A 13459-nucleotide genomic window follows, 5' to 3' on the forward strand; every position below is an offset into this window, starting at 1 on the left:
TTCGATCTTCGGGGGTTTTGAGTCCCTCCGTGCCAGCAGTATTCGCCGCCGCGCTATTAGGGAAGCAAAGGCCAGCACATCTGCCTCTTTCTCCCCCTGGACTCCCAGGTCTTCCGAAACCCCGGAAATTGCCACCCCTGGACTCATCACCACCCTTGTTTCAGCACCCGGGACATGACCTCCGCGAATCCCTCCCAGTACCCCCTAAGCTTAGGACATGCCCAAAACATGTGAACGTGGTTCGCTGGTCCTCCCGCGCATCTAGCGCACTTGTCCTCTACCCCAAAGAATTTGCTCATCCGAGCTACCGTCATGTGAGCCCGGTGAACGACCTTGAATTGAATCAGGCCGAGCCTGGCACATTTTGCGGTTGAGTTTACCCTAATCAGGGCTTCCGCCCACGGCCCGTCCTCCATCTCCCACCAAGCTCCTCCTCCCATTTGAGTTTCAGTTCCTCCGTCTGGGACTCTTCCCCCTTCATGAGCACCTTGTAGATATCCGAGACTCTACCCGCTCCTCCTTCTCCTCTATTCTGTCCTGGATCCCTATTGGCGGGAGGCGTGGGAAGGATGGGACCTGTCTACGTACAAAGTCCCGCATGAAAAAAAAAAAAAATCGCTTATTGTCACAAGTAGGCTTCAAATGAAGTTACTGTGAAAAGCCCCTAGTCGCCACATTCCGGGAGGCTGGTACAGGAATTGAACCGTGCTGCTGGCCTGCTTTAAAAGCCAGCTATTTAGCCCAGTGTGCTAAACCAGCCCCTGTCTGTAAGTACCTAAGTACCTAAAGTAATTTCCCCTTACCAGCCCAAATTTCTCCTCCAAGCCCCTCAAACTCGCAAAGCTCCCCTCCAGGAACATATCGCCCACCCTCCCCACCATGTTAGAAACCCTCCATCCATATTCCCGGGGGCGAATCGATGGTTATCACATATTGGAGCCCCGACAGACGCACCCACCTCCCCTACATGCCTCCTCCACTGGCCCCATACCCGCAGGGGCGCCCCCACTACTGGGCTGGTGGCGTACCTGGCCGGCGACAGCCGTAGGGGATCCATGACCAGGGCTGCCAAAGTGGTGCCCCTGCACGAAGCCGCCTCCACGCGCTCCCAGATTTGTCAAGATGTCTTTTGAACGGCATTAATGTATCTGCTACCACAACCTCCTCTGGCAACCCGTTCCAACCACTCTCTGTAAAAAAAACCTGCCTCGCACATCTCCTCTAAACGTTGCCCCACGGACCTTAGACCTATGCCCCCTGCTGACTGACCCCTCACCCTGGGAAAGAGTGCCTCCCTATCCACTTTATCCATGCCCCTTATAATCTTGTAGAGTTCCATCAGGTCACCCCTCAACCTCTGTTGTTCTAATGAAAACAGTCCAAGTCTATTCAGTCTCTGAATTTTTTCAGTTCCCCAATGATAGGAAAGCCTGGATAAACCAGACAGATGATGGAACATTTTTGCAAGCAATAACTTAAAATAATTATTAACATTAAATGATAACAAGCAAAGAGTGGAAACAAAACCCTAGAGCAATATTTGAAAGGACATTTGCTGTGAACTGGAGCAACAGATCTGAGAAAGCCTGGAGGTGGCCGGGGGACGGGTTAGCACGAGGCACCGGCGGAAGAGTTAGCGGGAGGCATCGGAGGACGGGTTAGCGCGAGGCACCGGCGGAAGAGTTAGCGGGAGGCATCGGAGGACGGGTTAGCGCGAGGCACCGGCGGAAATGTTAGCGGGAGGTACAGGGGGACGAGTTAGCGCGAGGCACCGGCGGAAGTGTTAGCGGGAGGCACAGGGGGACGAGTTAGCGCGAGGCACCGGCGGAAGTGTTAGCGGGAGGCACCGGCGGAAGTGTTAGCGGGAGGCACAGGGGGAAGTGTTAGCGGGAGGCACAGGGGGACGAGTTAGCGCGAGGCACCGGCGGAGGAGGCGGATGGACATGGACGGTCTGAGAGGAGTGAGCCGAGGCTGGGGAGTCAGCGACGCCGAGGGACTGAGGGGGTCGAACCGGACCTGGGGTTCCACCGAGTCGGAGAGTCTGAGAGGTAGGAGCCGGTGTAGGGATTGTCGTTGTTCTCGGTCCGCGAGCCGTTGTTTCTACGGGAGCGTCGCGTTCCCGAGGCCCCGGGGGAGGCGGCGGCTTCTTCGCCGGTAAAGCGGCCTGGGAGCAGCGAGCCTCTGCCGGTGTGTGCGCGAGAGAGAGAGACTATGGGGCCGGCGGGCGGGGCGGCCGCCCCCATTACAGGCCGCCTGGCCGCGCAGCGCGTTTAAAATGGCGGCCGTGCCGAGTGCTGGGGGAGGGGTGGCTGAGCCCGGCCCCCTGTCTGGATAGCGGGAATTACCCACCCTCCTCATCCCACTGTCCCCGTCTCACTGCACAGGCTGTACAACAGCGCAGGGAGCGATGGGGGTTTAACCCTCTCCCCAGCCCCAGGTGGTCGGCAGCCATTTTGTCAATCGTTGGTAGATCCCGCGCCCTTTCTCCTCAGAAACCCAAACCCCAGCGGCAATGTAGCCACCACCCTGCACCCCCCCCCAAAAAAAAAATTACAGCCACCACCCTGCCCCCCCCAAAAAAAAAATTACAGCCACCACCCTGCCCCCCAAAATTACAGCCACCACCCTGCCCCCCAAAATTACAGCCACCACCCTGCCCCCCAAAATTACAGCCACCACCCTGCCCCCCAAAATGACAGCCACCACCCTGCCCCCCCAAAATGACAGCCACCACCCTGCCCCCCCCAAATTACAGCCACCACCCTGCCCCCCCCAAATTACAGCCACCACCCTTTCCCCCCCCCCAAAAAAAAATTACAGCCAATGTCTTGCCTCTTCTCTCTTCCCCCCCCCCCCCCCCCCCCCCGGATTACAGACAACTCATTCACTGCGACTGCCTTTATCTATTTCCATCTCACACTCTGGTTGCGGAGGTTTCCTTTGTTTGGTTTATTTCCATTCTGGGCCCTTCTGGAAAAGGCAACACAATCCAGTGTTTCATTATGGGGTTTTAAAACAGTAAATCCATAAACACACGCGCTTAAGTTGGTATTTAATTGCTTAGTTGAGCTTTATTTAATTATAAATTGGTTTATTTCATTATAAATTCAAACAAATTGCACAATTAAAGTTTCAGGTGGTATTCACAGCCCGAGTAACGTTCCAAGCTTAAAATTGATTAACTTTTTCGAAATTTGTGATGCCTCTTTTTTTTAATTTCAGCTGTTTTAAGTGTTTGAATTGATGCGCAATTATGGCTTTTTGCATGCCATTAAAAGATTGTCATAACATAAATAAATCGAGTAATTGGTAGCTTTGTTCAGGATTGTAATAATTTTGCCGAGGCGTAGTATATGAAATGTTGAACCACAAATGGGAACTCAATCAGCAAATAGACCTTTTAAAAAAACCCATCAATGATGTGATCACACCCATATACCAGATTTCAATTTTGAATTCCGACGTCACGATTGATTTTGTTAAATTTTTGTTAAAACAGTCCCTGCATCAGCTCATCTGCTGAAAGCCTTGTCCACCCTTTATCTTTCGACTATTTAATTGCTGCTCGGACCAGCCTCCTGTCTTCCACCAAAGCCGAACAACCAAAACTGCCTGTATCCGAACTCTGATCAAATCTTGTTCCTTTTCAGCTCTCTGCTTGCTGCCTTTCCTTTGTTCCTGGCCCAGCACTACATCAATTTTTAAATTCTCATTCTCAAGTTTTACAGCCACCTCTAATGTACTTGGCCATTAAGACCCTCCATGATTTCCCTGGTCCTCTAATTCTGGCCTTTGTTCATTTCTGTTATCTTTGTTCCACCCTTGGTAACCATGTCTTCAGCTGCCTAGGCCTTAAACTCTTGAATTGGATCCCACAAAAACCCACCTCTCCTTCAAAACGTTCCTTAAGACCAACATCTTTGGGGAAAACCTTTGGTCACGTGCCCTAAAAAAACCTAAAATTTTGTTTGGTGCTGATCCTGTGAAACACCCTGGGAATAAGATGCAAGTTGTTGACGGCCTGAGACCCGAGAATTTGGCCTGCACCAAATATTTCTAACTGAGGTGCAATAGGGGACCTCTGAATGAGGACTCTCTGATGAGCAAAGAATATTGTGTGCAGTTTTGGTCTCCTTATCTGAGGAAGGATGTTCTAGCTATAGAGGGAGTGCAGCGAAGGTTTACGGGACTGCTTCCTGGGATGGCAGGACTAATGTACAAGGAGAGATTGAATCGGTTATGATTGTATTCGCTGGAGGTCAGAAGAATGAGGGAGGATCTCAGGGAAACCTGTAAAATTCTAACAGATCTGGACAGGGTAGATGCAGGAAGGATGTTCCCGATGGTGGGTGTGTCCAGAACCAGGGGTCACAGTCTGAGGATATGGGGGAAAGAGATGAGGAGAAATTTAGAACAGAGATGAGGAGAAATTTCTTCACCCAGAGAGTGGAATTTGTGTACACAGGGGAGTAGTTGAGTCCAACACATTGTATGATTTCAAGAAGCAGTTAGATATAGCACTTGGGGCGAAGGGGATCAAAGGATATGGGGGAAAGCGGGATTAGGATATAGAGTTGGATGATCAGCCATCATAATGTATGGCGGAGCAGGCTTGAAGGGCCGAATGGCCAATCCTATTTTCTGATCTTCTGTTTCTAATTGTAAGCATGGAATTGCGGCACGTTTGAGATCAATGTCGGTAAATCAGCTTGTTAGCCATATGTTGGAGCTGATTTGAGATTGGCATCGAGAGTTAAATAGGGAGGGAATAATGGCACCAAAGAGATGATGCTGCCTGGCATTGTGTTTTGAGTTCTTGTAGCTATAGCAGCTGTCCGTAGTCCTGCCCCCTCCCCCATGCATTTTTATTGAGACTTGCTGACCAAATGGGCAGCACAGTTGCTTTGCATCTCCTGGGTCCCAAGTTCGATTCCTGCCTTGTGTCACTGTCTGTGCAGGGCCTGCACGTTCTCCCTGTGATCTGCATGGGTTTCCTCCGGGTGCTCCGGTTTCCTCCCACAGTCCAAAGATGTACAGGTTAGGTGGATTGGCTATGCTAAATTGACCTTTCCAAAAAGGTTAGTTGGGGTTACGGGGATAGGTAAGGTGCTCTTTCCAAGGACTGGTGCAGACTCGATGGGCTGAATGGCCTCCTTCTGTACTGTAAATTCTTTGAATTCTATGATTTCTAATTACTGGCTTAGGTCACTGTGTGTGGAGTCTGCACGTTCTCCCCGTGAGTTTCCTCCAGGTACTCCGGTTCCTTACATGTCCTGGAAAATGTGCTTGGACATTCTGAATTCTCCCTCGGTGTCCCTGAACAGGAGCCGGAGTGTGGCGACTGGGGAATTTTCACAGTGACTTCATTGGGGTGTTAATGTAAGCCTCCTTGTGTCAATAATAAAGATTATTATTATACGCGTGAGTCTTAGACACTCTCGGTTGTTAGATGCCAGAATAGATGTGACAGATGGCAGAAATTGAATATTTTCATGAACATTGCAGACTTTACATATTGGCCATTTACAAACAAATACTCTGCACATTCCTGGAACAGTGCAGAAGCTCCATCTAGTGACTGTTGTGGGTGATGCTTTCAATCTGCTTGCTTGAAGCTGATACATTCATTTAAAATCATCTGGAAAGGTAACAAGTAAAACCAGTAGTTCTGCTTTTACAATTTTGCATATTTCTGGTATCTCCTTCCAATTGTATGATAAAATGGTCGTCCTAGGTCAGGAGTTCAATTATCTTGGACAACTGCACGCCATAGCCTTTCTCTAGATATACCTGTTGGGAATACAAAATGTTTGTTATGAAAAGGTTTTTATTTTGCTGAAGGGCAGTAGCCCAGCAATAATGTCACTGCACTAGGAATCCAGAAGCATCGCGAGGTGATCTAATCCCACCACTGCAGCTGGGGAATTTAAAATCCGTTACTTGGATAAACGGGGAATAATGAATTAACACCAGTAATTGTGACAAATCTCTCACTCACTCACACATTCTCTTCTTCAGCTCCCCCTCCCCACACCTGGTCTGATCTAAATGTGACTCCCAAGACCACCGCCTTGCAAGCCACACATCAAGTGCTCCCCTGTGGTTGTTGTGTCTGAGACTTGGCCACATTTGTTAGTATTAACATCTGTTCTCAACGCTATTACAAGATGGTTGAGGATCTCGACATTGCAAGTGTTGTCTTATGCAGCACGGTAGCACAGTGGTCAGCACTTCCTTCACAGCTCCTGGGTTCGATTCTCGGCCTGGGTCACTGTCTGTGTGGAGTCTGCACGTTCTTCTCGTGTCTGCGTGGGTTTCCTCCCGACTCAAAGGGCCCCCTCCTGCTATATTCTATGTGTGTTTCCATATATATATAATATGAGCAAACAGTATATTTGGGCTTGCTCAGTGAAGCAACCTGCAAGTTACGTTTCTGTACTAACCATGATGTGGCTGAAAGTGTTGGCGAGATAGTGGGTGGGAATGCAATCCAACTGAGAAAATACGAAGCAGTGCTCATTACAGAGACTATTTTAGCTATCTGGGTGCGCTGCAGCGATGTCAAGTGACTTTTTTTCTCTTCCATTTGTTCCTGAAGTTGTTGACTCCCTTTTGCGATATGGGTCCATAGGCGGTCATTACACTCGGATTCCTCATTCAGCTACTTCCAAATAAATGTTGATGGAGTGACAGATTATTTGGCTGTGAAGGATATTGATAGACTTGTGTTTACGAGCAGGCGTAATAGCCCCAGAACAGCCCAAAGCACTTGAAAGCCAGTGTGATACTTTGCAAGTATACTCATTGTATCAGAGGAAAGTAATGTGCCAAAGCATTGTGATCCTATTGCAAGCTCCGCAATAGTGGGGTAGGCCCTGGGCTACACTTTTTTTTTCAATGGATGTGATAGTTTAAACACCAGATGAACTGAAACAGGCACTCTTTGCGATTGGAGAATATCAATTGGAAGCTTATCTCTGGTAGAGCCAGATGGGGGGGCTTGGGAGGAGAATGGAACCAATGGAAGGGTATGGCATTTGCAGTCTTTGTAAAGTTTAACAGGCTAATCCAAGACTCAATTTAGGACAAACAATTTTAGAAGTTAGAAGAATTACAGAACTTAGACCCATGTGGTTCGTGGGTCTGTATCACATCAGATGATGGGATCAATTGAGTACCCAATTATTTTTTTCCAATTAAGGGGCAACTTGGCGTAACCTGCACATCTTTTGGGTTGTGGGGGTGAGACCAACGCAGACATGGAGAGAATGTGCAAACTCCACACAGATAGTGACCCAGGGCCAAGATCGAACCCGGGTCCTCAGTGCTGTAAGGCAGCAGTGCTAACCACTGTGCTGCCCGAGATGATGGGATTAATTAATTGAGCTATTCGGGATCTTCAACACCAGGAAAATCTATGTGATGCACATCGTTAACAGTTGAGATAATCTCAACCCGAGAAGTTGCTGGTATTCTCAAAAATAGTCCATTCCTTGTACGTAAAGTAGCTGGTTGGTGTAAAATTAACGTCTTGAAAGGATACAAAAATCATCAAAAATTGGATCCATCCAAGACCACTTCGGCTTTGAAGCCTCAATAAGGCAATACTGCAGCCACCTGAGAATTTTAGGAATTTCATTTGGTTTATCCTTGATTGGACTAAATTGTGGTTTGAATTTTTATTTGTGCATCGCAGGTGGATCGGAATGGCTGAACAGTGGCAACAACAGCAATTGGAACGCCCGGGAAAACTGGAAATCAGGTGGGAACTGAAAGCTGAGCAATGTCAATTGAGCACCGAAGATTTGTTGAGCAACCTGACTTCACGTTTAATTTGCCTCTACAATTTTGTGTGATGAGCAGACATCTTGGTTTATCAGTACAAAACAAATACCTCATAAACTGTGAATCTGAAATAAAACCATATACTGTGTTATATTGCTTGTATCCCAGTCTCGACTGGGCACTATTAAAAGCCCTGTATAATGTCTAAATTATATTTCTACTGTTCCAATCAATTTTGAAGTATATTCCTAGGTGAAATGGAAGTATTGGGTAATTTTCCTCCTTGTCCGTAATAAATTTAGCATCTTTCAGTAGATGTGCTGTGTCTGTATGGAAGTGATCTTTTGCATACCAAGACATGCTTTTGCATGCTGGTCCTTCACATATTTGCAAGAAATCTTCATGCTTCAAACCTGAGCATTTAGAAACAATCCTAGTGACTGACAATTCAGAATTCCCACTTCAAAATTCGGTCCCTTAGCTTATAAAGCAAACCATTTAAGACCATTATTCGTGATGTTAGTAGTTGCAACTTGTCAAACAATTTTCACTTTCTATGCTAAATTTTTAAATATACTACAGGGATCAAGATGCATTAGCAATTTGCCCACCATGCAGTTGTAAAGTTTGCACTGCTAATATAACATCGGTAAGCATCCGAATAATACATTTCAGTGGAAAATCTGCGAATGAGATTAACAGTACAGTAGTGATAATGAAATCAATCAGAAGTTGAACCCTGTAGCATAATTTCTGTAGTGCGTTGCATGTTAAAGTCTGAAGTGTATTTATGTTTTTTTCTTGCAGTTTACAAAATCAGTTAAGGCAACACAAAATTTGATTTGTGTTCAATGTTCCATTGCAAAACCTGGACCGGGATTCTCCCCTACCCGGGGGAATGGAGTGGCGGGAACCACTCCGCCGTCGGGCCGCCCCAAAGGTGCGGAGAGATCCGCACCTTTAGAGGCCAAGCCCTCGCCTTGAGGGGTTAGGCCTGCGCCGGAGTGGTTGGCGCGCCGGCGGGAAAGGCCTTTGGCGCCATGCCAGCCGGGGCTGAAGGGACTCCGCCAGCTGGCGGAAGTCCGCGCATGCGCGGGAGCGGCTGCTGACGTCATCCATGCCCGGGGGGGGGGGGGTCGTCACTCCCGCATTGGCCATCGAGGATGCTGTGGCCGAGGCGGAAGGAAAAGAGTGCCCCCATGACACTGGCCCGCCCGCGGATCGGTGGGCCCCGATCGCGGGCCAGGCCACCATGGGGGAACTCCTGGGGCCAGATTGCCCCGCGGGGCGCCCCCCCCGGAGCCCGCCTACGCCGCCGGTCTCGCTGGTAAGGTAGGTGGGTTGATTCACATCAGCAGGACTGGCATGACAGCAGCGGGACTTCGTCCCATCGCGGGCCGGAGAATTCGGCGGGGGCGGGATTCACGCCCCCCCCGGGCGATTCTCCGACCCGGCGGGGGGTTGGACAATCCCGCCCCTGATGTGAACTTTTGAGTTTGTGTGCATCATTCAGAGAATAAGTTTCATTACCAGTGCATTTAGGGAAAGTTGTGAAAGGCAAACTGAAAGATTACTAAAATTGACATGCTCCTAATTCTGCTGCCAGCTTTACACCACTGTCAATATCGGTGTTAAGTCTTGTGAAAGCTTGGCATTTGCTTATTTTTGTTAGGGGTGCTGTAAACCTGGCACGCAGAATTTCTCACTGCCGACAGATTTGCAAGCAAAATATAAATTATGTGAATGTGAAAAATGCAATCTAGATGTAAGGCACAATCAAGTATCAACTCAGGAGTTTGAGCACATCTCTTAGACAGCTGAAAAATGAATTTAATATCTTGAAATCTCCCTGGGATTCCTCATGATTATCATATCCTGTGAAGATGTGAAACTTTGAAGTTTGTCCTGAAGCATTGACTCCATATTTTCTGGCTACAGGAGTCTCTGCCTTAATTATTATATGTTTTTCAATTGGAGGATGTAAATCCCAGGCTCCCTCCTTAGCAGCAAATTAATTTCCTGAAATGAATAGCTTAAGCAGTAATTTGTGATTAAGTCTGTTGAGTACAATTATTTGTGACTGCTTGAGCGGGTGAATTTTTGATAAAATTCTAAAGGTCTAGTTCTTATTACTTCAGGGTTTTGCAGGTTTTGAAAAATATTCACCATGGAGAATATTAATGTCAAGTCTTACATTTCAGTTGCAATAAGCTTGACTCAAGAAATGCATTTATCAAGGGAAAAATGGGCATGATTGGTGAAAAGTGGCGGGGACAGCATATATGTGGTCTAAAATAGGAAATTTGAACTGTGACCACAATTGGGCTCACCTGGTGTAGAGGCAGGCAATGGCGCAATTGGATGCTGGAAATCTGAAATGCAAACTAAGTGGTGGAGATATTCAGCAGGTCAGTCAGCCACTCTGGACAGAGAAACAGTTAACGTTTCAGGTCAATGACCTTTCATACGCTATTACGCAGAATAATTGGCTTTGTGTGTAATGCTGATAACATGGTAAGATACTCTATCCTGTTCATAATGGGATATGCGTTTTGCTAACATGGTCTGTTGAGTAAATCATGGGCAAACTGTGATGGGAAAGCAGTCACTCCCCATGAAAGAATTAAAAAGATTAAAATGTGATCTTGTGTAACGAGCTGCCCAAGTGTTGACCATACCCATTTTTAATATTTGTGTAAGCATTTCAACATTGCTGTGCTAAATAGTAGTCGATTAATATGTGATCAGTTCATTGAGAAAACAATTGCTCTGTTAGGTCAATGAGAATGGAGTCTTCCCAATGTCTTCTAAGTAGGCTTCTGTCAGGAAAGTTTGTAAAATGTTTATTTTAATAAATGGTTGGTTGCACGCGTATGATAATCTTGCTGGTTTCACTTGGGCAGTTAGCATTTTGAATACCTACATGTGTAAGAAAACACACAGTTTTGCAAGATAGGGCTTATCTGTTAGTTTACAGCAGTTGCCTTGAGCATGAACTGGAGAGTGTAGAAAGCTGCTACTATGGACGGGAGACTGGTATGATAGCAGAGACGGGAGACAGGTGCCAGTGGCAAGCATGATTCATGTTGTTACTTGCCTGTTCTTCACAATGGAGTCCAAAGAGTGTATTGTATGTTCGTGAACTCATCCCTCACCTACCTCCTGAGATCAGCCAATTCAGTAGAGAACAAATGTTGAACCTGGGGCTACATGTCTGTATGGTCATGCACTGTTCTATATCCACAATGAACACGATGGCGATTTAAGCGGAATGCATTAATACAAAGAAACTGAGAAGCGTTCGCTAATCCAATCTAGGTCTTCCAGTCAGCTGTTACTTGCATTTTAATAATTTTTGTCCCCCTTTTGCCTTGATACCCAACTGAGCCATTTATTTTTGAATGCTGCAAGTGATTGGTTTGTTAAATATTTCATTAGTTAACTGTTAAATGAAAATATTCATTTTAATGACGCTCAACTGAAAAGTTTAACTTTGTTTTTTCTTTCAATTTAAGGTATGATGAGTGGTGACTATGAGCGTAGCTCTTATGGGAACTCCAGGTCTTTCCTGGAATCTTATCCTAGTAGGAGTGAGAGGTAGGCGAAGCAATCTTGATCACCTATTATTGTATATCTTTAGAGTCATGCTGCAGATTTTTAATTTATTGCTAAGGAAAATGTATTAAACTAATTACAAATTTCAAATGCTGGAGCTCCGATAAGGTCAAGTTAACCAGGCAAAATGTCTTTTAAAAATTGATAACAGGGCACAATTATTTCATTTCTAAGGCAAATTGTGTTGGCCTGTTTTCTATTGCAGTGGTTGATTTATTCCAGCAGAAGCTGCTAATTAGACTTTCTGAAATTTTCCTGGCATTTTAACCAAAAAGGAATAGGAGTGATTTCATTATTTCACTGTCCTATTGGGTTTAGAGAGTGAGTTTTTAAGATTAAGCTCCAGGAGAATCTGGTCATTGGGTCACCAAAGCCAGCACTACTGAAATTAAAGGGGTGGATGACTGTAAAGTCTCCAGATTGTGTAGTCTCCAAGCAGGGTAAAAATTCTCAACAAATTCAGAGAAATAGTATTTAATTTCTGGGCATAGTTGGTTATTTTTAGAAGGATTATTCTCTGGTAACCATAGGGTCAGATGATATGTTAAACAGAGTTACTTAAAATGGGGCAAATACTTCTGTTGTGGTTGTAGATTATTTAGAATAAATTGAAATATCACTAATATATTTATCCGAAACATGCAAAAGCTTTCCATTCCCCAACACACCTATTTCTCACCTAATGAGTGCAAAAACGTACAAAAGTTATTATCACTGAGAAATTGAAAGGATCACCTGAAAGTACTTCTCACATGGAATTTGCTTGATCCTTAATGGAGATAGCAATTTCAAATGTCTAAGCATTGGGCTGTTGGAAACATCTTCAAATGTAACTTGGACAGAGGAGACAATGGAATTCTTTCCATAATGGCCTTTTATGTTTCAAGTCAAAGCTTGTTTGCTTGCCTTTAATTGTATTGCCAGTGGGCACGAAGCCACACTGCATTGCTACCCTGAAAATATAGCACTACTTGTTCAAATCCCCCTTCCAAGTTGAACACTATGTCATTACTTGGAACCATATTGCCCTTCCTTTGTTGTCACAGGGGCCTCTATCTCACAGCACAGCAGTTCAAGAAGGCACTACCATCTCACTTCTGGGGTTGGGCAATTAATGCTGACCTTGCTGTCGATGCCTCAATCCCATGAATGAATGAAAGGAAGAGTGAGAAAGGGTGAAAATAGAGATATTGGACAAGACTCTTCCAAACCTGGAATTGAGGCTTGCTGTGTTGGGGTATTGTAGGCTGATCTCTGCATTGCATTTTGACTTGAAAGAGCTTGATGCACCCACCTCATAGTTCACTGTGCTCATACTTAAGCTCTTTGAATTTCAGATCCCAATTCCAAAATTGGCTACAATAGCCGGTAGTATTTAGTTTTATGTAGGATCTGGCTCCTCATTCTGTATGCTTATATGTGAAAGGATTTGTAAGCTTTACTTTTAATGTTAATTCTCTTAGTTCAGAAAAATACTTCATTGAGTGAAAATTCAGGTTGTTTCTCAAGGGCAATTTAGGATGGGCAATAGATGCTGGCCTAGCCACATCCCATGAATTAATTAAAAAAGCCCCACGAGAATGGATCAACCAATGATAATCAGAATATACTCTTTCTGCACTGAGGTGCAGATGATATCACAGAGCTGGAATGTTCAGCTTTTAACTCCCAAAAGAAATATCAACAAATCCACAGCATATAAATGTACTGATGATTTCAGATACTACAAAAACTATACCAATCATAATCCTGTTCAAAATGCGAGGCTGTTGGAATCTCCCATGCTAAATTGCTGCAGATATGAAAACTAAATGGATTAACATTACTTTTGCATAGAAAGAAAAATGCTCTGGATACTTGTTCAAAGAATGTAATTTTTAAAAAAAATAAAAGTTTTATTAATGCAAATGTTTGCATAATTTTGTATAAATAATTCAGACAATATTCTAAAGGTTAGCTGCTTATGATTCTTGCTAACTGAAAATGCTTTCATATTGTAGGTAGGTTTTATCATTTTACTGAAATGCGTTAACTTTATTACTGTAAATAAGTTTTCAC

General features: G+C 45.2%; 1 protein-coding gene across 2 annotated transcripts in view; it reads left to right on the plus strand.

Annotated features, from left to right (window-relative positions):
• The first annotated feature begins 1869 nt into the window (after positions 1 to 1869).
• Positions 1870 to 13459, plus strand: part of znf326 (zinc finger protein 326) — a 34537-nt gene continuing 22947 nt past the window's right edge. For both annotated transcript variants that reach the window (XM_072510467.1, XM_072510468.1), the window contains exons 1-3: positions 1870 to 2049; positions 7698 to 7763; positions 11302 to 11383. In XM_072510467.1, the coding sequence (XP_072366568.1) occupies positions 1938 to 2049; positions 7698 to 7763; positions 11302 to 11383 (260 nt within the window). In that variant the 5' untranslated portion in view covers positions 1870 to 1937. The remainder of the gene's footprint in view (positions 2050 to 7697; positions 7764 to 11301; positions 11384 to 13459) is intronic.

The sequence above is a fragment of the Scyliorhinus torazame genome, chromosome 7 (genome assembly GCF_047496885.1).
Source record: "Scyliorhinus torazame isolate Kashiwa2021f chromosome 7, sScyTor2.1, whole genome shotgun sequence".
Taxonomy (NCBI): domain Eukaryota; kingdom Metazoa; phylum Chordata; class Chondrichthyes; order Carcharhiniformes; family Scyliorhinidae; genus Scyliorhinus; species Scyliorhinus torazame.